At 42.1% G+C, this 26,329-nt stretch overlaps 1 protein-coding gene across 1 annotated transcript in view; it reads left to right on the forward strand.

Moving 5' to 3' along the window:
* Nucleotides 1-15,473, forward strand: part of LOC139561246 (serine/threonine-protein kinase DCLK2-like) — a 61,528-nt gene extending 46,055 nt beyond the window's left edge. The window contains exons 6-15 of the mRNA XM_071378220.1: nt 208-277; nt 605-710; nt 2,390-2,447; nt 3,714-3,833; nt 6,035-6,181; nt 6,964-7,097; nt 8,790-8,867; nt 9,315-9,411; nt 13,694-13,774; nt 13,875-15,473. Coding sequence (XP_071234321.1) covers nt 208-277; nt 605-710; nt 2,390-2,447; nt 3,714-3,833; nt 6,035-6,181; nt 6,964-7,097; nt 8,790-8,867; nt 9,315-9,411; nt 13,694-13,774; nt 13,875-14,087 — 1,104 coding nt within the window. The 3' untranslated portion in view covers nt 14,088-15,473. The remainder of the gene's footprint in view (nt 1-207; nt 278-604; nt 711-2,389; nt 2,448-3,713; nt 3,834-6,034; nt 6,182-6,963; nt 7,098-8,789; nt 8,868-9,314; nt 9,412-13,693; nt 13,775-13,874) is intronic.
* The last annotated feature ends 10,856 nt before the right edge of the window (nt 15,474-26,329 follow it).

A 26,329-nucleotide genomic window follows, 5' to 3' on the forward strand; every position in this document is an offset into this window, starting at 1 on the left:
TACGTCCTCTCTCTCCTCTCTCTCTCTCTCTCTCTCTCTCCTCTTTCCCCCTCCTCTCTCTCCTCTTTCCCCCTCTCTTCTCCCTCTCCTCTTTCCACATCTCCTCTCTCTCTCTCCCCCTCTCTTCTCTCTCTCTCTCCTGTCATTTCCCCTCCTTCATACCTCCTCTCTCTCTCCTCTCTCTCTCTCCTCTTTCCCCCTCTCCAGATTTCTCCTCATCTTGCCTTGTCAGATGTGAACGGAGCAGCGAACCAGACAGAGGATCTGAGCCCTGAAGGTAGACGTGTGTGTTAGGGTGTGTAGTGTGTGTGTGTTAGGGTGTGTGTGTGTATACGCAGTGTGTGTGTGTTAGGGTGTGTGTGTGTTAGGGTATGTAGTGTGTGTTTGTTAGGGTGTGTGTGTGTGTGTGTGTGTGTGTTAGGGTGTGTTAGGGTGTGTAGTGTGTGTGTTTGTTAGGGTGTGTGTGTGTGTGTTAGGGTGTGTGTGTACAGGTTGGCACTGGCACATATGGTCATATCACGCTACTCCCACAATCCTCAGGACGTTTCACAGCATGGTTGTGTGTGTGTGTGTCCTCTCTTACCCCTGTCTCTCTCCTGTATAGTGAATGGGAACAGGTCGGTCTCCTCCTCCATCATCAGTGACAAGTACAAGGTGGGGAAGGTCATTGGGGACGGGAACTTTGCAGTTGTTAAGGATTGTGTAGAGAGGTAGGTACTAGATCACACACATTCCCATACGTCCCCAGTGCACACACACACACACTGGGTGTTTCTCAGAATGCGTACTACCGTGCTTCGAGCATGCAAATTGGAGCACGCAACGGTCGGTGTATGAGTCCAAATCAAAGTATGTGAAATGGAACACTGAGGGCAGTTGTCAGATGAAATGGAACACTGAGGGTAGTTCTCAGATGAAATGGAACACTGAGGGCAGTTCTCAGATGAAATGGAACACTGAGGGCAGTTGTCAGATGAAATGGAACACTGAGGGCAGTTCTCAGATGAAATGGAACACTGAGGGTAGTTCTCAGATGAAATGGAACACTGAGGGCAGTTGTCAGATGAAATGGAACACTGAGGGCAGTTGTCAGATGAAATGGAACACTGAGGGCAGTTCTCAGATGAAATGGAACACTGAGGGTAGTTCTCAGATGAAATGGAACACTGAGGGCAGTTGTCAGATGAAATGGAACACTGAGGGCAGTTGTCAGATGAAATGGAACACTGAGGGCAGTTGTCAGATGAAATGGAACACTGAGGGCAGTTGTCAGATGAAATGGAACACTGAGGGCAGTTCTCAGATGAAATGGAACACTGAGGGCAGTTGTCAGATGAAATGGAACACTGAGGGCAGTTGTCAGATGAAATGGAACACTGAGGGCAGTTCTCAGATGAAATGGAACACTGAGGGTAGTTCTCAGATGAAATGGAACACTGAGGGCAGTTCTCAGATGAAATGGAACACTGAGGGCAGTTCTCAGATGAAATGGAACACTGAGGGCAGTTCTCAGATGAAATGGAACACTGAGGGCAGTTCTCAGATGAAATGGAACACTGAGGGCAGTTCTCAGATGAAATGGAACACTGAGGGCAGTTCTCAGATGAAATGGAACACTGAGGGCAGTTCTCAGATGAAATGGAACACTGAGGGCAGTTCTCAGATGAAATGGAACACTGAGGGCAGTTCTCAGATGAAATGGAACACTGAGGGCAGTTCTCAGATGAAATGGAACACTGAGGGCAGTTCTCAGATGAGGTCAGTACACATATTGACGCACGCTTCAACTGAAATATTTCCAGAATTGTTGACGTTATGTGACGCACCCACACAAACAATGGCAGCTGGTTTTGAGCTGAAGAGAGAGAAAATATAATAATGCCTATTCACATCTCACACGTTGCCTGAATACAATATTGTATCTTAAAAACGTTAATAAATACATACTTTGCTAATGTTACAATGTTTAACTGCCTGTAGTGTCGTAGATCACAGGCTAACTGACGAAAATAATTGGTAGATAGCTAGCTACACTCAAAGAATTTGTAGCTAATGTTGGCCATCTACCTTGCATAACAACATCCTTTTTTTACGCGTAAAACTAGCTGACTAGCTAGATTAATATGATTCACATATAGGTAGTTGCTAATTATGAAGTAAAACGTTAGTATTTGCTTTATGTAGTTATCTTGTTTTGTCTGTATTGGTCAAAGGTAACATTAATGCGGTAACATGGAGTGCTTCTCAAATGGAACATTTTCTGTGTTCTCCACACTCTTGTCCTCACGAGAACATATGAGAAACGTCCTCAGAGCATGAGTGTGTGGAGCACAGTAGTATGCATAATTGAGAAACACCCACTGTACTTGATTGATTGATTGATTGACAGGTCGACAGGACAGGAGTTTGCTCTGAAGATTATCGACAAGGCTCGTTGCTGTGGGAAGGTACTGACTCAATTTATGTACTGATCAGATTGATTGACTGATTTATGTATTGATATACAGTACCAGTCTTTCAAGGGTTTTTTCTTTATTTTTACTATTTTCTACATTGTAGAATAATAGTGAAGACATCAAAACTATGAAATAACACATGAAATCATGTATTAACCAAGAAAGTGTTAAACACATCTAAATATATTTTAGATTCTTTAGTTTTGGGTCATTGTCCTATTGAAAAACAAATGATAGTCCCAATAAGCCCAAACCAGATGGGATGGTGTATCTCTGCAGAATGCTGTGGTAGCCATGCTGGTTACATGTGCCTTGAATTCTAAATAAAATCACTGACAGTGTCACCAGCAAAGCACCCCCACACCATCACACCTCCTCCTCCATGCTTCACGATGGGAACCACACATGCGGAGATCATCCGTTCACCTACTCTGCGTCTCACAAAGACACGGCGGTTGGAACCAAAAATCTCAAATTTGGACTCATCAGACCAAAGAACAGATTTCCACTGGTCTAATGTCCATTGCTCGTGTTTCTTGGCCCAAGCAAGTCTCTTCTTCTTATTGGTGTCCTTTAGTAGTGGTTTCTTTGCAGCAATTCGACCATGAAGGCCTGATTCACGCAGTCTCCTCTGAACAGTTGATGTTGAGATGTGTCTGCTACTTGAACTCTGTGAAGCATTTATTTGGGCTCAATCTGAGGCTGGTAACTCTAATGAACTTCCTCTACCTCTGCAGCAGAGGTAACTCTGGGTCTTCCCTTCCTGTGGCGGTCCTCATGAGAGCCAGTTTCATCGTATTGACTGACCTTCATGTCTTAAAGTAATAAGCTGTTCCTGCCATAATCTGGTCTTGGTCTTTTAGGGCTATCTTCTGTATACCACCCCTACCTTGTCGCAACACAACTGATTGGCTCAAACGCATTAAGAAGGAAAGAAATGCCACAAATTAACTTTTAACCAGGCACACCTGTTAATTGAAATGCATTCCAGGTGACTACCTCATGAAGCTGGTTGAGAGAATGCCAAGAGTGTGCGAAGCTGTCATCAAGTGAAAGGGTGGCTACTTTGAACAATCTCAAATATAAAATATATTTTGACACTTTTTTTGGTTACTACATGAATCCATATGTGTTATTTCATAGTTTTGATGTCTTCACTATTATTATACAATGTAGAAAATAGTAAAAATAAAGAAAAAACCCTTGAATGAGTAGGTGTGTCCAAACCTTTTGACCGGTGCTGTATGTTTTGATCAGGAGCATCTGATAGAGAACGAGGTGGCGGTGTTGAGGAGGGTCAGACACCCCAGCATCATACAGCTGATCGAGGTGGACGACACGCCCACAGAGCTCTACCTGGTCATGGAATTGGTCAAGGTCAGTTACCTAAAGCAGCGATCAGTATATCAACCTATCACCTGTCTCCTTTCTTGACCTGTGACCTCCAGGTGTATGAGTATATCAACCTATCACCTGTCTCCTTTCTTAACCCGATGACCTCCAGGTGTATGAGTATATCAACCTATCACCTGTCTCCTTTCTTAACCCGATGACCTCCAGGTGTATGAGTATATCAACCTATCACCTGTCTCCTTTCTTAACCCGATGACCTCCAGGTGTATGAGTATATCAACCTATCACCTGTCTCCTTTCTTAACCCGATGACCTCCAGGTGTATGAGTATATCAACCTATCACCTGTCTCCTTTCTTAACCCGATGACCTCCAGGTGTATGAGTATATCAACCTATCACCTGTCTCCTTTCTTAACCCGATGACCTCCAGGTGTATGAGTATATCAACCTATCACCTGTCTCCTTTCTTAACCCGATGACAATAACGAAGCGTCTCTCCGCTTCTCCTGTTTCGGTTTGAAAAGGCTGAGAAATGGAGAAATGTAACCCTTCAAGGTAACAGAGTAATGGATGCAAGGACTGACCGACCATGACATCAACATTATGGTGTTAATCCTGTTTTGAGGCTGTACAGTGTTGGTTTACATTTACTTTGTTTACAAACATTAGAGTAAAACAAGGTTCTGATGGGGTGTGACCGTTGGACTCATGAGACATTTTAGTAAGGGATAATCAACGAGAGGCTATGTGTTCTATGTAAAATAATGAACGACGTGGAAGGCGTGTTTCCGACACGACAGCGGAGTGGCACTGACCTTCCACGGAGTTGCATTGTTTTCCAGAGAACGCAAAAAGCCCCAAGTTGATTATCCCGCTTATACCAAGGCTATAATTAAGCAATAAGTCCCGAGGAGGTGTGGTATATGACCAATATACCACGGCTAAGGGCTGTTCATAACACGACACAACATGGAGTGCCTGGACACGGCCCTTAGCCGTGGTATATTGACCATATACCACAAAACCCCCGAGGTGCTTTATTGCTGTTATAAACTGGTTACCAACGTAATTAGAGCAGTAAAAATAAATGTTTTGTCATACCTGTGTTATACGGTCTGATATACCACAGCTGTCAGCCAATCAGCATTCAGGGCTCAAACCACCCAGTTTATAATTTCCGCTAGATCAACTTCCACTGAAGTAGCTAGCGAGTTTGATAGCTACCGTAGTTGCCTTGGTAACCAAACAAACAGACGGTAGCTTGCTATTATGCCAATCTAATTCAACAATAATGATTCAAAAATGGTTTTCAATTCGATTTTTACTTTCTAAAGCAGCTCAAACATGTAAGAATTTAACAACAGACATTCAATTATACCTTATATTATAGGGTAATAACGCACGCTCTAGAATACCCTTCTAGCCAATCAGAATCAACTATTTAAAAATGCCATGGTATAATAAGTTATATTCTTCAAGAACCAATGGGTACATATCATTCATAGAATCAATCGGTACATATCATTCATTTACAAGTCCAGAAAGGGTTTTAGCAACTGCTGATTGGCCTTTTAAAGCTACAGTACATGGTGTTGGTCAGTTGTTGCATCTAAAACACTGTGAATCTGAGAGCTCCCCGTCCCTCAGCTCTGTCACACAGCAAGTGGCTGGAGCCGGGACCCCATTTAGTTGTTTTTCAAATCGTTAAAACGGTTGTTTAACCCACATAATCAAGGTACTGTCAAGTCAGGAATTGTACCAAATATCATAGTAATTTGACGTGTGTCTGCGTGTGTGTTCATATGTATGTTTGTGTGTGTTCGTGTGTGTCTGTTCGTATGTGTGTGTGTGTGTGTGTCTGTTCGTATGTGTGTGTGTGTGTTCGTATGTGTGTGTGTGTGTGTTCGTATGTGTGTGTTCGTATGTGAGTGTTTGTATGTGTGTGTTCGTGTTGTGTGTGTGTGTGTTCGTGTGTGTGTGTGTGTCCGTGTTGTGTGTGTGTGTGTGTTCGTATGTGTGTGTGTGTGTGTCTGTTCGTATGTGTGTGTGTTCGTGTTGTGTGTGTGTGTTCGTGTGTGTGTGTGTCCGTGTTTTGTGTGTCCGTGTGTGTGTGTTCATATGTGTGTGTGTGTGTCTGTTCATATGTGTGTGTGTGTGTCTGTTCGTGTGTGTGTGTGTGTGTACAGTACACTGACCTGTGTCTGTTGATGTTATCTCTCTGCAGGGTGGAGATCTGTTTGATGCCATCACATGTTCTACTAAATACACAGAGAGAGATGCCAGTGCCATGGTCTTCAACCTGGCTGGAGCTATTCAATACCTACACCGTATGGACATAGTCCACAGAGACATCAAACCTGAAAACCTGCTGGTATATAACCCTTACATACACACCTATAACAGGGACAGGGTTGGAGTTAAAACCTACAGGAGGGTATCTCTCCAGGAACAGGGTTAGAGTGTAAACCTACAGGAGGGTTTCTCTCCAGGAACAGGGTTGGAGTTAAAACCTACAGGAGGGTTTCTCTCCAGGAACAGGGTTGGAGTTAAAACCTACAGGAGAGTTTCTCTCCAGGAACAGGGTTGGAGTTAAAACCTCCAGGAGGGTTTCTCTCCAGGAATAGGGTTGGAGTGTAAACCTACAGGAGGGTATCTCTCTAGGAACAGGGTTGGAGTTAAAACCTACAGGAGGGTATCTTTTACATTACACTTTAGTCATGTATACCAACCTATCACCTGTCTCCTTTCTTGACCTGTGACCTCCAGGTGTATGAGTATATCAACCTATCACCTGTCTCCTTTCTTGACCTGTGACCTCCAGGTGTATGAGTATATCAACCTATCACCTGTCTCCTTTCTTGCCCTGTGACCTCCAGGTGTATGAGTATATCAACCTATCACCTGTCTCCTTTCTTGACCTGTGACCTCCAGGTGTATGAGTATATCAACCTATCACCTGTCTCCTTTCTTAACCCTGTGACCTCCAGGTGTATGAGTATATCAACCTATCACCTGTCTCCTTTCTTGACCTGTGACCTCCAGGTGTATGAGTATATCAACCTATCACCTGTCTCCTTTCTTAACCCTGTGACCTCCAGGTGTATGAGTATACCAACCTATCACCTGTCTCCTTTCTTGCCCTGTGACCTCCAGGTGTGCGAGTACCTGGATGGGACCAAGTCGTTGAAGCTGGGTGATTTTGGTCTGGCTACAGTCGTAGAGGGACCCCTGTATACAGTCTGCGGAACGCCCACATATGTAGCTCCAGAGATCATCGCTGAGACCGGGTAAGAGGTGTGTGTGTGTGTGTGTTTGTGTGTGTGTGTGTGTGTGTGTGTGTGTGTGTGTGTGTGTGTGTGTGTGTGTGTGTGTGTGTGTGTGTGTGTGTGTGTGTGTGTGTGTGTGTGTGTGTGTGTGTGGAGACCATTAACCAATAGGAGACTATGACGAGATATCCCAGGATCCTTCAATTCAAAGTCCCATTTAACCAGCTCTGTAAACGTTGGCAAAATAAGTTCGTTACTCACCAAAATATGGAGTTTCTCAGAGCAACTATCGTCATTACTGCCGTTACGCATGGTGCTGCCGCTGGATCGGGCCGACCTGTCCTGCCGCTGGATCGGGCCGACCTGTCCTGCCGCTGGATCGGGCCGACCTGTCCTGCCGCTGGATCGGGCCGACCTGTCCTGCCGCTGGATCGGGCCGACCTGTGCTGCCGCTGGATCGGGCCGACCTGTGCTGCCGCTGGATCGGGCCGACCTGTCCTGCCGCTGGATCGGGCCGACATGTCCTGCCGCTGGATCGGGCCGACCTGTCCTGCCGCTGGATCGGGCCGACCTGTGCTGCCGCTGGATCGGGCCGACCAGTGCTGCCGCTGGATCGGGCCGACCTGTGCTGCCGCTGGATCGGGCCGACCTGTGCTGCCGCTGGATCGGGCCGACCTGTGCTGCAGCTGGATCGGGCCGACCTGTCCTGCCGCTGGATCGGGCCGACCTGTCCTGCCGCTGGATCGGGCCGACCTGTACTGCCGCTGGATCGGGCCGACCTGTCCTGCCGCTGGATCGGGCCGACCTGTCCTGCCGCTGGATCGGGCCGACCTGTGCTGCCGCTGGATCGGGCCGACCTGTCCTGCCGCTGGATCGGGATGACCTGTCCTGCCGCTGGATCGGGCCGACCTGTCCTGCCGCTGGATCGGGCCGACCTGTCCTGCCGCTGGATCGTGCCGACCTGTCCTGCCGCTGGATCGGGCCGACCTGTGCTGCCGCTGGATCGGGCCGACCTGTGCTGCCGCTGGATCGGGCCGACCTGTCCTGCCGCTGGATCGGGCCGACCTGTGCTGCCGCTGGATCGGGCCGACCTGTCCTGCCGCTGGATCGGGCCGACCTGTCCTGCCGCTGGATCGGGCCGACCTGTCCTGCAGCTGGATCGGGCCGACCTGTCCTGCCGCTGGATCGGGCCGACCTGTCCTGCCGCTGGATCGGGCCGACCTGTCCTGCCGCTGGATCGGGCCGACCTGTCCTGCCGCTGGATCGGGATGACCTGTCCTGCCGCTGGATCGGGATGACCTGTCCTGCCGCTGGATCGGGCCGACCTGTCCTGCCGCTGGATCGGGATGACCTGTCCTGCCGCTGGATCGGGCCGACCTGTCCTGCCGCTGGATCGGGCCGACCTGTCCTGCCGCTGGATCGGGCCGACCTGTCCTGCCGCTGGATCGGGCCGACCTGTCCTGCCGCTGGATCGGGCCGACCTGTCCTGCTGCTGGATCGTTGCTCTGAGAAACCATATTGTGGGGAGTACCGAACGTATGTTTACAACATTTACAGAGTTAATGGGACTTTGAATTGAAGGATCCTGGGAGATATTGTCAGATTCATTGTCTTCTCAAACCCTGGTACTGATTCAGATAAAACCATCTTCTACTGTATGTGAACAAAATGTAGAATAATGAGGTTGTCAACTTGACCTGTGTGTGTTGCCAGGTACGGTCTGAAGGTGGATATCTGGGCTGCAGGAGTTATCACCTACATCCTATTGTGTGGGTTCCCCCCGTTCCGCAGGTGAGTTCCAGTACGTTCACCAGTGTGTTCACCAGTATGTTCACCAGTGTGTTCACCAGTGTGTTCACCAGTGTGTTCACCAGTGTGTTCACCAGTGTGTTCACCAGTGCGTTCACCAGTGTGTTCACCAGTGTGTTCACCAGTACGTTCACCAGTGTGTTCACCAGTGCGTTCACCAGTGCGTTCACCAGTGTGTTCACCAGTGTGTTCACCAGTGTGTTCACCAGTATGTTCACCAGTGCGTTCACCAGTGTGTTCACCAGTGTGTTCACCAGTGTGTTCACCAGTACGTTCACCAGTGTGTTCACCAGTACATTCACCAGTACGTTCACTGGTTTAAACAATAGGACCCAGTATAAGTATGTTCACTGGTTTAAACAATAGGACCCAGTATACGTATGTTCACTGGTTTAAACAATAGGACCCAGTTTCACTCCTCTCCTACAGTGAGAATAACATCCAGGAGGAGTTGTTTGACCAGATACTGAAGGGGAAGCTGGAATTCCCTTCCCCAGACTGGGACACAGTCAGCCTGCCGGCCAAGGTAGGTGCCTGGGGGTTAGAGGGATAGATGGTACAACATTAGATGGTATAACATTAGATAGATGGTATAACAGTAGATGGTATAACAGTAGATAGATGGTATAACATTAGATAGATGGTATAACATTAGATGGTATAACAGTAGATAGATGGTATAACAGTAGATAGATGGTATAACAGTAGTATAACAGTAGATAGATGGTACAACAATATATGGTATAACATTAGATAGATGGTATAACAGTAGATAGATGGTATAACAGTAGATAGATGGTATAACATTAGATGGTATAACATTAGATGGTATAACATTAGATAGATGGTATAACAGTAGATAGATGGTATAACATTAGATGGTATAACAGTAGATAGATGGTATAACATTAGATAGATGGTATAACAGTAGATAGATGGTATAACATTAGATGGTATAACAGTAGATAGATGGTATAACAGTAGATAGATGGTATAACATTAGATAGATGGTATAACAGTAGATAGATGGTATAACAGTAGATAGATGGTATAACAGTAGATAGATGGTATAACAGTAGATAGATGGTATAACATTATATAGATGGTATAACAGTAGATAGATGGTATAACATTAGATGGTATAACAGTAGATAGATGGTATAACAGTAGATAGATGGTATAACAGTAGATAGATGGTATAACATTAGATAGATGGTATAACATTAGATAGATGGTATAACATTAGATGGTATAACATTAGATGGTATAACATTAGATGGTATAACATTAGATAGATGGTATAACATTAGATGGTATAACATTAGATAGATGGTATAACAGTAGATAGATGGTATAACATTAGATGGTATAACATTAGATAGATGGTATAACAGTAGATAGATGGTATAACAGTAGATAGATGGTATAACAGTAGATAGATGGTATAACATTAGATAGATGGTATAACATTAGATAGATGGTATAACATTAGATGGTATAACAGTAGATTAGATGGTATAACAGATGGTTCAACATTAGATAGATGGTGTACCATTAGATGGTATAACATTAGATAGATGGTATAACAGTAGATAGATGATATAACAGTAGATAGATGGTATAACATTAGATGGTATAACATTAGATAGATGGTATAACATTAGATAGATGGTATAACATTAGATAGATGGTATAACATTAGATAGATGGTATAACATTAGATGGTATAACATTAGATGGTATAACAGTAGATAGATGGTATAACATTAGATAGATGGTATAACAGTAGATAGATGGTATAACAGTAGATAGATGGTATAACAGTAGATAGATGGTATAACATTAGATGGTATAACATTAGATGGTATAACAGTAGATAGATGGTATAACAGTAGATAGATGGTATAACATTAGATAGATGGTATAACATTAGATAGATGGTATAACATTAGATAGATGGTATAACATTAGATGGTATAACATTAGATGGTATAACATTAGATGGTATAACATTAGATGGTATAACAGTAGATTAGATGGTATAACAGTAGATAGATGGTATAACAGTAGATAGATGGTATAACAGTAGATAGATGGTATAACAGTAGATAGATGGTATAACAGTAGATAGATGGTATAACATTAGATAGATGGTATAACATTAGATGGTATAACATTAGATAGATGGTATAACAGTAGATAGATGGTATAACATTAGATAGATGGTATAACAGTAGATAGATGGTATAACATTAGATAGATGGTATAACAGTAGATAGATGGTATAACATTAGATAGATGGTATAACAGTAGATAGATGATATAACAGTAGATAGATGGTATAACATTAGATAGATGGTATAACATTAGATAGATGGTATAACATTAGATGGTATAACAGTAGATAGATGGTATAACAGTAGATAGATGGTATAACATTAGATAGATGGTATAACATTAGATAGATGGTATAACATTAGATGGTATAACATTAGATGGTATAACATTAGATGGTATAACAGTAGATAGATGGTATAACAGTAGATAGATGGTATAACAGTAGATATATGGTATAACAGTAGATAGATGGTATAACATTAGATAGATGGTATAACATTAGATAGATGGTATAACATTAGATAGATGGTATAACAGTAGATAGATGGTATAACATTAGATAGATGGTATAACATTAGATAGATGGTATAACAGTAGATAGATGGTATAACATTAGATGGTATAACAGTAGATAGATGGTATAACAGTAGATAGATGGTATAACAGTAGATAGATGGTATAACAGTAGATAGATGGTATAACATTAGATAGATGGTATAACATTAGATAGATGGTATAACAGTAGATAGATGGTATAACATTAGATAGATGGTATAACATTAGATAGATGGTATAACATTAGATGGTATAACAGTAGATAGATGGTATAACATTAGATAGATGGTACACCAGTAGATAGATGGTACAACAGTAGATAGATGGTATAACAGTAGATAGATGGTATAACAGTAGATAGATGGTATAACATTAGATAGATGGTATAACATTAGATGGTACAACAGTAGATAGATGGTATAACATTAGATAGATGGTATAACATTAGATGGTATAACAGTAGATAGATGGTATAACATTAGATAGATGGTATAACAGTAGATAGATGGTATAACATCAGATAGATGGTATAACATTAGATGGTATAACATTAGATAGATGGTATAACATTAGATGGATGGTATAACATTAGATCGATGGTATAACATCAGATAGATGGTATAACATTAGATAGATGGTACAACAGTAGATAGATGGTATAACATTAGATGGTACAACAGTAGATAGATGGTATACCATTAGATGGTATAACATTAGATAGATGGTATAACATTAGATAGATGGTATAACATTAGATGGTATAACAGTAGATTAGATGGTATAACAGTAGATAGATGGTATAACAGTAGATAGATGGTATAACATTAGATGGTATAACAGTAGATAGATGGTATAACATTAGATGGTATAACAGTAGATAGATGGTATAACAGTAGATAGATGGTATAACAGTAGATAGATGGTATAACAGTAGATAGATGGTATAACAGTAGATAGATGGTATAACAGTAGATAGATGGTATACCATTAGATGGTATAACATTAGATAGATGGTATAACATTAGATAGATGGTATAACATTAGATGGTATAACAGTAGATTAGATGGTATAACAGTAGATAGATGGTATAACAGTAGATAGATGGTATAACAGTAGATAGATGGTATAACAGTAGATAGATGGTATAACAGTAGATATATGGTATAACATTAGATGGTATAACAGTAGATATATGGTATAACAGTAGATAGATGGTATAACATTAGATGGTATAACAGTAGATAGATGGTATAACAGTAGATAGATGGTATAACATTAGATAGATGGTATAACAGTAGATAGATGGTATAACAGTAGATAGATGGTATAACATTAGATGGTATAACATTAGATAGATGGTATAACAGTAGATAGATGGTATAACATTAGATAGATGGTATAACAGTAGATAGATGGTATAACATCAGATAGATGGTATAACATTAGATAGATGGTATAACATTAGATGGTATAACATTAGATGGTATAACATTAGATAGATGGTATAACAGTAGATGGTATAACATTAGATGGATCATTAATCATTGAGATAAATAGATGGTATAACAGTAAAGTAATAGAATGGTATAACATTAGATAGATGGTATAACAGTAGATAGATGGTATAACATTAGATGGTATAACATTAGATAGATGGTATAACAGTAGATGGTATAACAGTAGATGGTATAACAGTAGATATATGGTATAACAGTAGATAGATGGTATAACAGTAGATAGATGGTATAACATTAGATGGTATAACAGTAGATATATGGTATAACAGTAGATAGATGGTATAACATTAGATAGATGGTATAACAGTAGATGGTATAACATTAGATGGTATAACAGTAGATATATGGTATAACAGTAGATAGATGGTATAACAGTAGATAGATGGTATAACATTAGATGGTATAACAGTAGATATATGGTATAACAGTAGATAGATGGTATAACAGTAGATAGATGGTATAACATTAGATGGTATAACAGTAGATAGATGGTATAACAATAGATGGTACACTGCACCACGTAGAGTAGTGGAATAAAAATATACACAGTTTAGCAATGGCCCTTGAAAACATAGCTTCTACGTTGCATACTGACTTTCACATGACGTCTTTCCTAGATGCTGATTGGTCAGATGCTGCAGGTGAACGCGGACATTCGTTATTCAGCAGAGGAGGTCCTCTCACACCCCTGGGTTACGGTAGGCACACACACACACACACACGTCACCTATACACTGACCGACTCCACGTCCTCTACCCTCATCTGAATAAACGTGTGTGTGTGTGTGTGTTTTGCAGGACGAGGCGACTCTAGAGAGCAGAAACGTGAACACGGAGACATTATCGTCAGCTACGGTGACCCCTGACCTTCCAGTGACCCCTACGACCCCGACAGCGACCTTTGACCCTATGACCCCGGCAGCACAGAGTAGCCCCGCTCACAACAACACTACTAATCCCAACACTAAATATGTTACCTCTGCTGAGGACACATCCAATTTCAGCCAGTAGGCAAGGGATGGGCAACTTTGATGAGGGTGGGGCCCACCAAAAATCTGAACTCGTCACGAGGGGCCGCAGTGGCTCGTGGGTGAAGTGAAGATTTAGCAATTTTATTACTAATTTCCTGCAATTCTACACATTTTGCCATGTGGGTGGAGAGAAATGTTTGCAGTTTTTAATATGATATCTGAATGAGAGTGACAAACAAAATCAATGGGATTCCATGATTAGACCATGATTCCTACCAGTTTAGATAGCTGGCTAGACTAATTAACATAATTACACCATGATTCCTACCAGTTTAGATAGCTGGATAGACTAATTAACATAATTAGACCAGGATTCCTACCAGTTTAGATAGCTGGCTAGACTAATTAACATAATTAGACCATGATTCCTACCAGTTTAGATAGCTGGCTAGACTAATTAACATAATTAGACCATGATTCCTACCAGTTTAGATAGCTGGCTAGACTAATTAGCATAATTACACCATGATTCCTACCAGTTTAGATAGCTGGCCAGACTAATTAACACAATTACACCATGATTCCTACCAGTTTAGATAGCTTGCTAGACTAATTAACATAATTTCACCATGATTCCTGCCAGTTTAGATAGCTGGCTAGACTAATTAACATAATTAGACCATGATTCCTACCAGTTTAGATAGCTGGCTAGACTAATTAACATAATTACACCATGATTCCCACCAGTTTAGATAGCTGGATAGACTAATTAACATAATTTCACCATGATTCCTACCAGTTTAGATAGCTGGCTAGACTAATTAACATAATTAGACCATGATTCCTACCAGTTTAGATAGCTGGCTAGACTAATTAACATAATTAGACCATGATTCCTACCAGTTTAGATAGCTGGCTAGACTAATTAACATAATTTCACCATGATTCCTGCCAGTTTAGATAGCTGGCTAGACTAATTAACATAATTAGACCATGATTCCTACCAGTTTAGATAGCTAGCTAGACTAATTAACATAATTAGACCATGATTCCTACCAGTTTAGATAGCTAGCTAGACTAATTAACATAATTAGACCATGATTCCTACCAGTTTAGATAGCTGGCTAGACTAATTAACATAATTAGACCATGATTCCTACCAGTTTAGATAGCTGGCTAGACTAATTAACCAATCTAAAACATGTAGCTGACGTGGGCTAATTGGGTGACTGTCAGCGACTGACAAAACAAGAGAAAAACTGCTGCTGCACAACCTGACTTCACCTTGTGTATTCTACTATTCTACCTAGCAACAGTAAGTTGTGAGCTCGACTGAGTTCCAAATAAGAAAATGGATACGTGGGCCTAGAAAAGAGTTGGCCATCCCTTCCCTGGGCTATAGTTTGGGGGAGGGGTGGGGGTTAGTTTGGGGGAGGGGTGGGGGTTAGTTTGGGGGAGGGTGGGGGATAGTTTGGGGGAGGGTGGGGGTTAGTTTGGGGGAGGGGTGGGGGATAGTTTGGGGGAGGGGGGGTTTGGGGGATGGGTGGGGGTTAGTTTGGGTTATGGGGGGGGTTGGTTTTGGGGGAGGGGCAGGTGCCATTTTGAAACTTGGCCACATCCTAATAGTCTTGGACAGTCTAATTTCCTTGACCTCCTTCCTTCACATCCATTGACGAGAAAGGATTCAGTAAGGTCCACCACAGACGTCGCCTCATTGTATCGGTCCCATCGTGGCATCTGTGAGCGCATGGGAAGTGCCATTGAGGCCATCTCAATTTTTGAAAAGTAGTCCCATTTTCTTCTTCTACTACTTCTATGGAGCTGCCACCTAGAGTGTGTTGTTTAAACAGGTATGAAGCCAAGGTGGGCGATTTACTGCCCTCTGCAGTTATGGAATGTTTCCTCACGAGTATAATTCATTGGCTGATCCTTCCTGATGACATGGATGGAATTATGTGATCCTTCCCTCTTAAATGTTAAATTAAAGATTCACCCATTTTTGAATGTTATTGTTTTTTGTGCATCTTTCAGCGATGTTCTATCGTTTCCTGGGGGTCTTTTCATGTTTAATCTCTGAGCTATTGCCATACAAGCAGGCAGAAATCCGTCCGGTTTTGACGTAGCATTGCGATAAAGCACCTGTCACTAAACTGGAAGTTAATAGGAATTTAAATCGCGAAAAATTCTATCGTACGTGTCAGATTTCAATACTGGTCGACGTCATAACGCGGGAGGTTGTCTTCTCTCCAATCATATTTGAGCGATATTCCTACTTCTACAAATGTGTCATTTAACCGGAAGGTCCAACACATCTCTCCTGTTTTGCCTCGTCAGTCTAGGGGGGTGAGTTGCAGGTGCCGTTGTTGAATGTCAGACTCCACTCTGAAGGAACATCAATCTGCTGTTTGAACATGGTCAGATTGTAGACTCCTAAATTTATAGTGCAGTTTGTTAATAAGGTGATTTTACAGCTAGCTAGCTACTTGACCTGCTGTTATTGACTTTGGTATTATTGGGTGAAGCTACGCTTGCTTGCCAGCCCATAGAGAGCATTGCATTGTGGGTTTTGTAGTCGACTTTTAGCGGCAACAGATATCCACAACGATTTTCAAGTTGCAACCAACCTTATTATAATGACAAAAATGTAACATTTGTTGACAAATAAATATTGTTCTCACATAGTGTTATTTAACTCTGAACTATAGGAATGAGTAGTTTAATTAGATTTTTATTTTAAGGGGACTTGAAGCGGTTCTGGACTGGTTCAACCCAAGATGTTTTGTGTACCAGAGTGGGTGAGCGGAATTGAGCAGTCGGAAATCCTGCTCGTCGCTCCTGGAGCTCCACGTCCTTTTCAACCACTCCACTAAAAACCTCTCCTTGCACACAGAGGGAAGAAAAAACCTGCCACTACAAATTCGCTCCATTCAGTAAAATAACAATTTAACCACCAACACCCATCTATTTTTTTGTGACTACCTAGACCTACCATTTGGTTTTGAAGTAATGAAACAAAAACATATTATTTGAATTAAAAGTATTTGAATAAACATGAAAAGGTGAATGTAAGAAGCGCTCATAATTTCAAATAGGCCACATGTCATATTAAACAGCATATAAACACTCTGAATAGACTACATGTCATATTAAACATCATATAAACACTCTGAATAGACTACATGTCATATTAAACAGCATATAAACACTCTGAATAGACTACATGTCATATTAAACAGCATATAAACACTCTGAATAGACTACATGTCATATTAAACAGTATATTAACACTCTGAATAGGCTACATGTCATATTAAACAGCATATTAACACTCTGAATAGACTACATGTCATATTAAACAGTATATTAACACTCTGAATAGACTACATGTCATATTAAACAGCATATTAACACTCTGAATAGGCCACATGTCATATTAAACAGCATATTAACACTCTGAATAGGCTACATGTCATATTAAACAGCATATTAACACTCTGAATAGGCCACATGTCATATTAAACAGCATATTAACACTCCGAATAGACTACATGTCATATTAAACAGCATATTAACACTCTGAATAGGATACATGTCATATTAAACAGCATATTAACACTCTGAATAGGCCACATGTCATATTAAACAGCATATTAACACTCTGAATAGGCCACATGTCATATTAAACAGCATATTAACACTCTGAATAGGCCACATGTCATATTAAACAGCATATTAACACTCTGAATAGGCCACATGTCATATTAAACAGCATATTAACACTCTGAATAGGCCACATGTCATATTAAACAGCATATTAACACTCTGAATAGGCCACATGTCATATTAAACAGCATATTAACACTCTGAATAGGCCACATGTCATATTAAACAGCATATTAACACTCTGAATAGGCCACATGTCATATAAACAGCATATTAACACTCTGAATAGGCCACATGTCATATTAAACAGCATATTAACACTCTGAATAGGCCACATGTCATATTAAACAGCATATTAACACTCTGAATAGGCCACATGTCATATTAAACAGCATATTAACACTCTGAATAGGCCACATGTCATATAAACAGCATATTAACACTCTAAATAGGCTACATGTCATATTAAACAGCATATTAACACTCTGAATAGGCCACATGTCATATTAAACAGCATATTAACACTCTGAATAGGCCACATGTCATATTAAACAGCATATTAACACTCTAAATAGGCTACATGTCATATTAAACAGCATATTAACACTCTGAATAGGCCACATGTCATATTAAACAGCATATTAACACTCTGAATAGACCACATGTCATATTAAACAGCATATTAACACTCTAAATAGGCCACATGTCATATAAACAGTATATTAACACTCTGAATAGGTCAGGAGCCAAACAGAAGAAGTAAGTAGTAACAAAGAAGTAACAAGTAACAATTTTTGTTACTAAGAAGTAACAAAAATGAATTATTTCGGCTATATTATTTCAAAGCTATAGCCTACAAAGAAATACATTGTGAAGAATTTGCGAGTGTGACACAATATGCTGGTAAGGACATAAAGCGTGCGGCATTTAAACATTTCGGTGTATTAAATCATTATAGTCTAGAAAAAAAAAATGCGCATATAGGCTGTGACTTACTTAGAATGAAAGACAAATTAAACGAAAAAAATTCATTTTTTTAGGCTCAGTCTACAAGGCCGTTTGAATTCATTTTTAGAAACACGAATCTGGTCCGTCTGGGGCTTCAGGCTCATGGGACGGTGCCTGGAGAGCCGAACAGCAGCGGAGAATATCCTCTCTGTGCTGGCAGAGCCACTGGGGACGCCCTTTGGCCACTCATGTCAGGCTTGCCAGAGATGCAGAGTTGTTTAGAATAACCCAATCAAAACAGAAAGCTCCTTGAACATGGGAATATGCCAGGCCTATTGGGCCAAAATCAATTATGGCCTTTTGTATAGATAATGGAACATTAATGAAGGTAACTTTTAAAAGATCAGATTTTTAGTTTATAAATATTTTGCTACAATGACACACTTCGTTATCTTACACACCTCGTTCCTTTCTGTTAACATGTGCATGTGGTAAGTACACCGTCATGCTTACCGGAACGCGTGTATTTTCAGATTCCACAGTGATTCTTTAGTTGTGGACGTTACATCACCACACCCCCTCTCTTGGCCGTCATCTCTGTAAATCACTTTGATGTTGCACCTGTGTGTTTTATCGGTTTCTTTATGAAACTATTTAGTGAACTCCATGAACAGTAGCTATATATATAGCAGCACACAAATAGACTACTTGATGTGAGCGCTACTTGGAGCGACATATGGAGTGGACCAGAAGGCCTACGCTCCAGCTCCGCTCAGCTGACGTACTCTGTAGTGTACCGGAACGTCCCGCTTCACATACCATTCTCCGCTCGCATCTGAAATACAGTATGTCAAATCTTGACACTTCATTTGCATAGGGGGAGCTACACATCACATTTTCTGGCCTATCCAGACAAAGGGTCCCCTTGGTTGTGAACCTTCCAGCTCTGTTCACATTAAGGCATATGAAATGCGACTCTAGCGATTACAGCAGACAGGCTCATCTCGCTAATATTATCATGCCCGAATTTAGAGCTCTCAATATGAAACGATACTAAATCATTTTCGTAGAATTTAAATAAGACCACTTTCTTCTTGGTCACAGAGGGACGAAATCACCTCGTCCGTAAAGCTGAAGTTGTAATGAGTCAGTAGACATTTTGAATGGCGTCTCTGCGCCTCAGAAGACGCTGGCCAGAAAGTGTCATCAGTTAAATGAAATGGGGCCAATTATGTCACTAAGTATGATTAGAGTTGTTTTACAGTTATAAGGGGAAATATATTAAGTAGTTTAATTTGATTGTTACTATATTTATAAAGCACGATGAAGAGATGTGTTGTGTGTCTGGGAGGGGTATATGTTAAAACAACCTGGTTTAATGATGATGATGATGATGAAGAGATGTATTGTGTGTCTGGGAGGGGTATATGTTAAAACAACCTGGTTTAATGATGATGATGATGATGAAGAGATGTATTGTGTGTCTGGGAGGGGTATATGTTAAAACAACCTGGTTTAATGATGATGATGATGAAGAGATGTGTTGTGTGTCTGGGAGGGGTATATGTTAAAACAACCTGGGTTAATGATGATGATGATGATGAAGAGATGTATTGTGTGTCTGGGAGGGGTATATGTTAAAACAACCTGGTTTAATGATGATGATGATGATGAAGAGATGTGTTGTGTGTCTGGGAGGGGTATATGTTAAAACAACCTGGTTTAATGATGATGATGATGATGAAGAGATGTGTTGTGTGTCTGGGAGGGGTATATGTTAAAACAACCTGGTTTAATGATGATGATGATGATGAAGAGATGTGTTGTGTGTCTGGGAGGGGTATATGTTAAAACAACCTGGTTTAATGATGATGATGATGATGAAGAGATGTATTGTGTGTCTGGGAGGGGTATATGTTAAAACAACCTGGTTTATGATGATGATGATGATGAAGAGATGTATTGTGTGTCTGGGAGGGGTATATGTTTAAACAACCTGGTTTAATGATGATGATGATGATGAAGAGATGTATTGTGTGTCTGGGAGGGGTATATGTTTAAACAACCTGGTTTGATGATGGTGATATGTATTGTGTGTCTGGGAGGGGTATATGTTAAAACAACCTGGTTTAATGATGATGATGATGATGAAGAGATGTATTGTGTGTCTGGGAGGGGTATATGTTTAAACAACCTGGTTTGATGATGGTGATATGTATTGTGTGTCTGGGAGGGGTATGGTTTGTATCTGTAACAACACATCAAAAAGTGAGAATAAAAGACGACATCTTGACTAGTGGTCGTTGATTGTTACTTGTAGACGACATCTTGACTAGTGGTCGTTGATTGTTACTTGTAGACGACATCTTGACTACTGGTCGTTGATTGTTACTTTGCCAACCACCTGCCTTTGCCAACCACCTGCCTTTGCCAACCACCTGCCTTTGCCAACCACCTTCCTTTGCCAACCACCTGCCTTTGCCAACCACCTGCCTTTGCCAACCACCTGCCTTTGCCAACCACCAGAGAAGCTTCCATAATGAGTCATAGAAGCACTAGTATTAAAACATGTTTTATTTTGATTAAAAAGCCTGTATGGAACATCCAGTTATACAGTATGTAAATGACACAAAGCAGTTAAACACAGAAAGAAAATCCTAAACCAATCTCCACTCAAGTCACATTTTCACAGACTAAATGAAAAATGAGACTGAAGTGAAAGTTAGGATTCACCCCCATAGAAAGCTGTTATTAAAGTGACCACTAGGTTACCTTATGAAATACATGACCAGGTAAGTACCAGGTTAAAAACAAAGAAATACAATCACTGGAATGGTTAACAGCCCAATAGACAATGGCAATTGAACTACACCCCCTTGGGTACACTCAAAATGGGCACCGCACCACCCGTCACAGACCCATAGACTTGAATGTGGATTACCATTCTAGTAATTATATTTCTATGGTTGAAAAGCACTGTGCTGTAAGGCTGGCTTGCTGGTGATATTCTGATACGGGGATAGATTTCAACAGGATTCAGCAAACTGTTTCAGATGTAGAACTTCAACGGCTGCCAATTTGGCACCAAAGTAAAGTACTGAGATGTAATATAGTTTAGGTAGTTTAGTGTCAGTGTGGTGTCAATATGGAGGACAGTTTAGTGTCAATATGGAGTGTAGTTTGGTGTCAATTAGGAGGACAGTGTGGTGTCAATATGGAGGACAGTGTGGTGTCAATATGGAGGACAGTTTAGTGTCAATATGGAGGACAGTGTGGTGTCAATATGGAGGACAGTTTAGTGTCAATATGGAGGACAGTGTGGTGTCAATATGGAGGACAGTTTAGTGTCAATATGGAGGACAGTGTGGTGTCAATATGGAGGACAGTTTAGTGTCAATATGGAGGACAGTGTGGTGTCAATATGGAGTGTAGTTTGGTGTCAATATGGAGGACAGTGTGGTGTCAATATGGAGGACAGTGTGGTGTCAATATGGAGTGTAGTTTGGTGTCAATATGGAGGACAGTTTGGTGTCAATATGGAGGACAGTGTGGTGTCAATATGGAGGACAGTTTAGTGTCAATATGGAGGACAGTGTGGTGTCAATATGGAGGACAGTGTGGTGTCAATATGGAGGACAGTGTGGTGTCAATATGGAGGACAGTGTGGTGTCAATATGGAGGACAGTGTGGTGTCAATATGGAGGACAGTGTGGTGTCAATATGGAGGACAGTGTGGTGTCAATATGGAGGACAGTGTGGTGTCAATATGGAGGACAGTGTGGTGTCAATATGGAGGACAGTGTGGTGTCAATATGGAGGACAGTGTGGTGTCAATATGGAGGACAGTGTGGTGTCAATATGGAGGACAGTGTGGTGTCAATATGGAGGACAGTGTGGTGTCAATATGGAGGACAGTGTGGTGTCAATATGGAGGACAGTGTGGTGTCAATATGGAGGACAGTGTGGTGTCAATATGGAGGACAGTGTGGTGTCAATATGGAGGACAGTGTGGTGTCAATATGGAGGACAGTGTGGTGTCAATATGGAGGACAGTGTGGTGTCAATATGGAGGACAGTGTGGTGTCAATATGGAGGACAGTGTGGTGTCAATATGGAGGACAGTGTGGTGTCAATATGGAGGACAGTGTGGTGTCAATATGGAGGACAGTGTGGTGTCAATATGGAGGACAGTGTGGTGTCAATATGGAGGACAGTGTGGTGTCAATATGGAGGACAGTGTGGTGTCAATATGGAGGACAGTGTGGTGTCAATATGGAGGACAGTGTGGTGTCAATATGGAGGACAGTGTGGTGTCAATATGGAGGACAGTGTGGTGTCAATATGGAGGACAGTGTGGTGTCAATATGGAGGACAGTGTGGTGTCAATATGGAGGACAGTGTGGTGTCAATATGGAGGACAGTGTGGTGTCAATATGGAGGACAGTGTGGTGTCAATATGGAGGACAGTGTGGTGTCAATATGGAGGACAGTGTGGTGTCAATATGGAGGACAGTGTGGTGTCAATATGGAGGACAGTGTGGTGTCAATATGGAGGACAGTGTGGTGTCAATATGGAGGACAGTGTGGTGTCAATATGGAGGACAGTGTGGTGTCAATATGGAGGACAGTGTGGTGTCAATATGGAGGACAGTGTGGTGTCAATATGGAGGACAGTGTGGTGTCAATATGGAGGACAGTGTGGTGTCAATATGGAGGACAGTGTGGTGTCAATATGGAGGACAGTGTGGTGTCAATATGGAGGACAGTGTGGTGTCAATATGGAGGACAGTGTGGTGTCAATATGGAGGACAGTGTGGTGTCAATATGGAGGACAGTTTGGTGTCAATATGGAGGACAGTGTGGTGTCAATATGGAGGACAGTTTGGTGTCAATATGGAGGACAGTGTGGTGTCAATATGGAGGACAGTTTGGTGTCAATATGGAGGACAGTTTGGTGTCAATATGGAGGACAGTGTGGTGTCAATATGGAGGACAGTGTGGTGTCAATATGGAGGACAGTGTGGTGTCAATATGGAGGACAGTTTGGTGTCAATATGGAGGACAGTGTGGTGTCAATATGGAGGACAGTGTGGTGTCAATATGGAGGACAGTGTGGTGTCAATATGGAGGACAGTGTGGTGTCAATATGGAGGACAGTTTGGTGTCAATATGGAGGACAGTGTGGTGTCAATATGGAGGACAGTTTGGTGTCAATATGGAGGACAGTTTGGTGTCAATATGGAGGACAGTTTGGTGTCAATATGGAGGACAGTGTGGTGTCAATATGGAGGACAGTGTGGTGTCAATATGGAGGACAGTGTGGTGTCAATATGGAGGACAGTGTGGTGTCAATATGGAGGACAGTGTGGTGTCAATATGGAGGACAGTTTGGTGTCAATATGGAGGACAGTTTGGTGTCAATATGGAGGACAGTTTGGTGTCAATATGGAGGACAGTGTGGTGTCAATATGGAGGACAGTGTGGTGTCAATATGGAGGACAGTTTGGTGTCAATATGGAGGACAGTTTGGTGTCAATATGGAGGACAGTTTGGTGTCAATATGGAGGACAGTGTGGTGTCAATATGGAGGACAGTGTGGTGTCAATATGGAGGACAGTGTGGTGTCAATATGGAGGACAGTGTGGTGTCAATATGGAGGACAGTGTGGTGTCAATATGGAGGACAGTGTGGTGTCAATATGGAGGACAGTGTGGTGTCAATATGGAGGACAGTGTGGTGTCAATATGGAGGACAGTGTGGTGTCAATATGGAGGACAGTGTGGTGTCAATATGGAGGACAGTGTGGTGTCAATATGGAGGACAGTGTGGTGTCAATATGGAGGACAGTGTGGTGTCAATATGGAGGACAGTGTGGTGTCAATATGGAGGACAGTGTGGTGTCAATATGGAGGACAGTGTGGTGTCAATATGGAGGACAGTGTGGTGTCAATATGGAGGACAGTGTGGTGTCAATATGGAGGACAGTGTGGTGTCAATATGGAGGACAGTGTGGTGTCAATATGGAGGACAGTGTGGTGTCAATATGGAGGACAGTGTGGTGTCAATATGGAGGACAGTGTGGTGTCAATATGGAGGACAGTGTGGTGTCAATATGGAGGACAGTGTGGTGTCAATATGGAGGACAGTGTGGTGTCAATATGGAGGACAGTGTGGTGTCAATATGGAGGACAGTGTGGTGTCAATATGGAGGACAGTGTGGTGTCAATATGGAGGACAGTGTGGTGTCAATATGGAGGACAGTGTGGTGTCAATATGGAGGACAGTGTGGTGTCAATATGGAGGACAGTGTGGTGTCAATATGGAGGACAGTGTGGTGTCAATATGGAGGACAGTGTGGTGTCAATATGGAGGACAGTGTGGTGTCAATATGGAGGACAGTGTGGTGTCAATATGGAGGACAGTGTGGTGTCAATATGGAGGACAGTGTGGTGTCAATATGGAGGACAGTGTGGTGTCAATATGGAGGACAGTGTGGTGTCAATATGGAGGACAGTTTAGTGTCAATATGGAGGACAGTGTGGTGTCAATATGGAGGACAGTGTGGTGTCAATATGGAGGACAGTGTGGTGTCAATATGGAGGACAGTTTGGTGTCAATATGGAGGACAGTGTGGTGTCAATATGGAGGACAGTTTGGTGTCAATATGGAGGACAGTGTGGTGTCAATATGGAGGACAGTGTGGTGTCAATATGGAGGACAGTGTGGTGTCAATATGGAGGACAGTGTGGTGTCAATATGGAGGACAGTTTGGTGTCAATATGGAGGACAGTGTGGTGTCAATATGGAGGACAGTGTGGTGTCAATATGGAGGACAGTGTGGTGTCAATATGGAGGACAGTTTGGTGTCAATATGGAGGACAGTGTGGTGTCAATATGGAGGACAGTGTGGTGTCAATATGGAGGACAGTGTGGTGTCAATATGGAGGACAGTGTGGTGTCAATATGGAGGACAGTTTAGTGTCAATATGGAGGACAGTGTGGTGTCAATATGGAGGACAGTGTGGTGTCAATATGGAGGACAGTCTGGTGTCAATATGGAGGACAGTGTGGTGTCAATATGGAGGACAGTGTGGTGTCAATATGGAGGACAGTGTGGTGTCAATATGGAGGACAGTGTGGTGTCAATATGGAGGACAGTTTAGTGTCAATATGGAGGACAGTGTGGTGTCAATATGGAGGACAGTGTGGTGTCAATATGGAGGACAGTGTGGTGTCAATATGGAGGACAGTTTGGTGTCAATATGGAGGACAGTGTGGTGTCAATATGGAGGACAGTGTGGTGTCAATATGGAGGACAGTGTGGTGTCAATATGGAGGACAGTGTGGTGTCAATATGGAGGACAGTGTGGTGTCAATATGGAGGACAGTGTGGTGTCAATATGGAGGACAGTTTGGTGTCAATATGGAGGACAGTGTGGTGTCAATATGGAGGACAGTGTGGTGTCAATATGGAGGACAGTGTGGTGTCAATATGGAGGACAGTGTGGTGTCAATATGGAGGACAGTGTGGTGTCAATATGGAGGACAGTGTGGTGTCAATATGGAGGACAGTGTGGTGTCAATATGGAGGACAGTGTGGTGTCAATATGGAGGACAGTGTGGTGTCAATATGGAGGACAGTGTGGTGTCAATATGGAGGACAGTGTGGTG

Source organism: Salvelinus alpinus, chromosome 31 (assembly GCF_045679555.1).
Source record: "Salvelinus alpinus chromosome 31, SLU_Salpinus.1, whole genome shotgun sequence".
In the NCBI taxonomy this organism is placed as follows: Eukaryota; Metazoa; Chordata; class Actinopteri; order Salmoniformes; family Salmonidae; genus Salvelinus; species Salvelinus alpinus.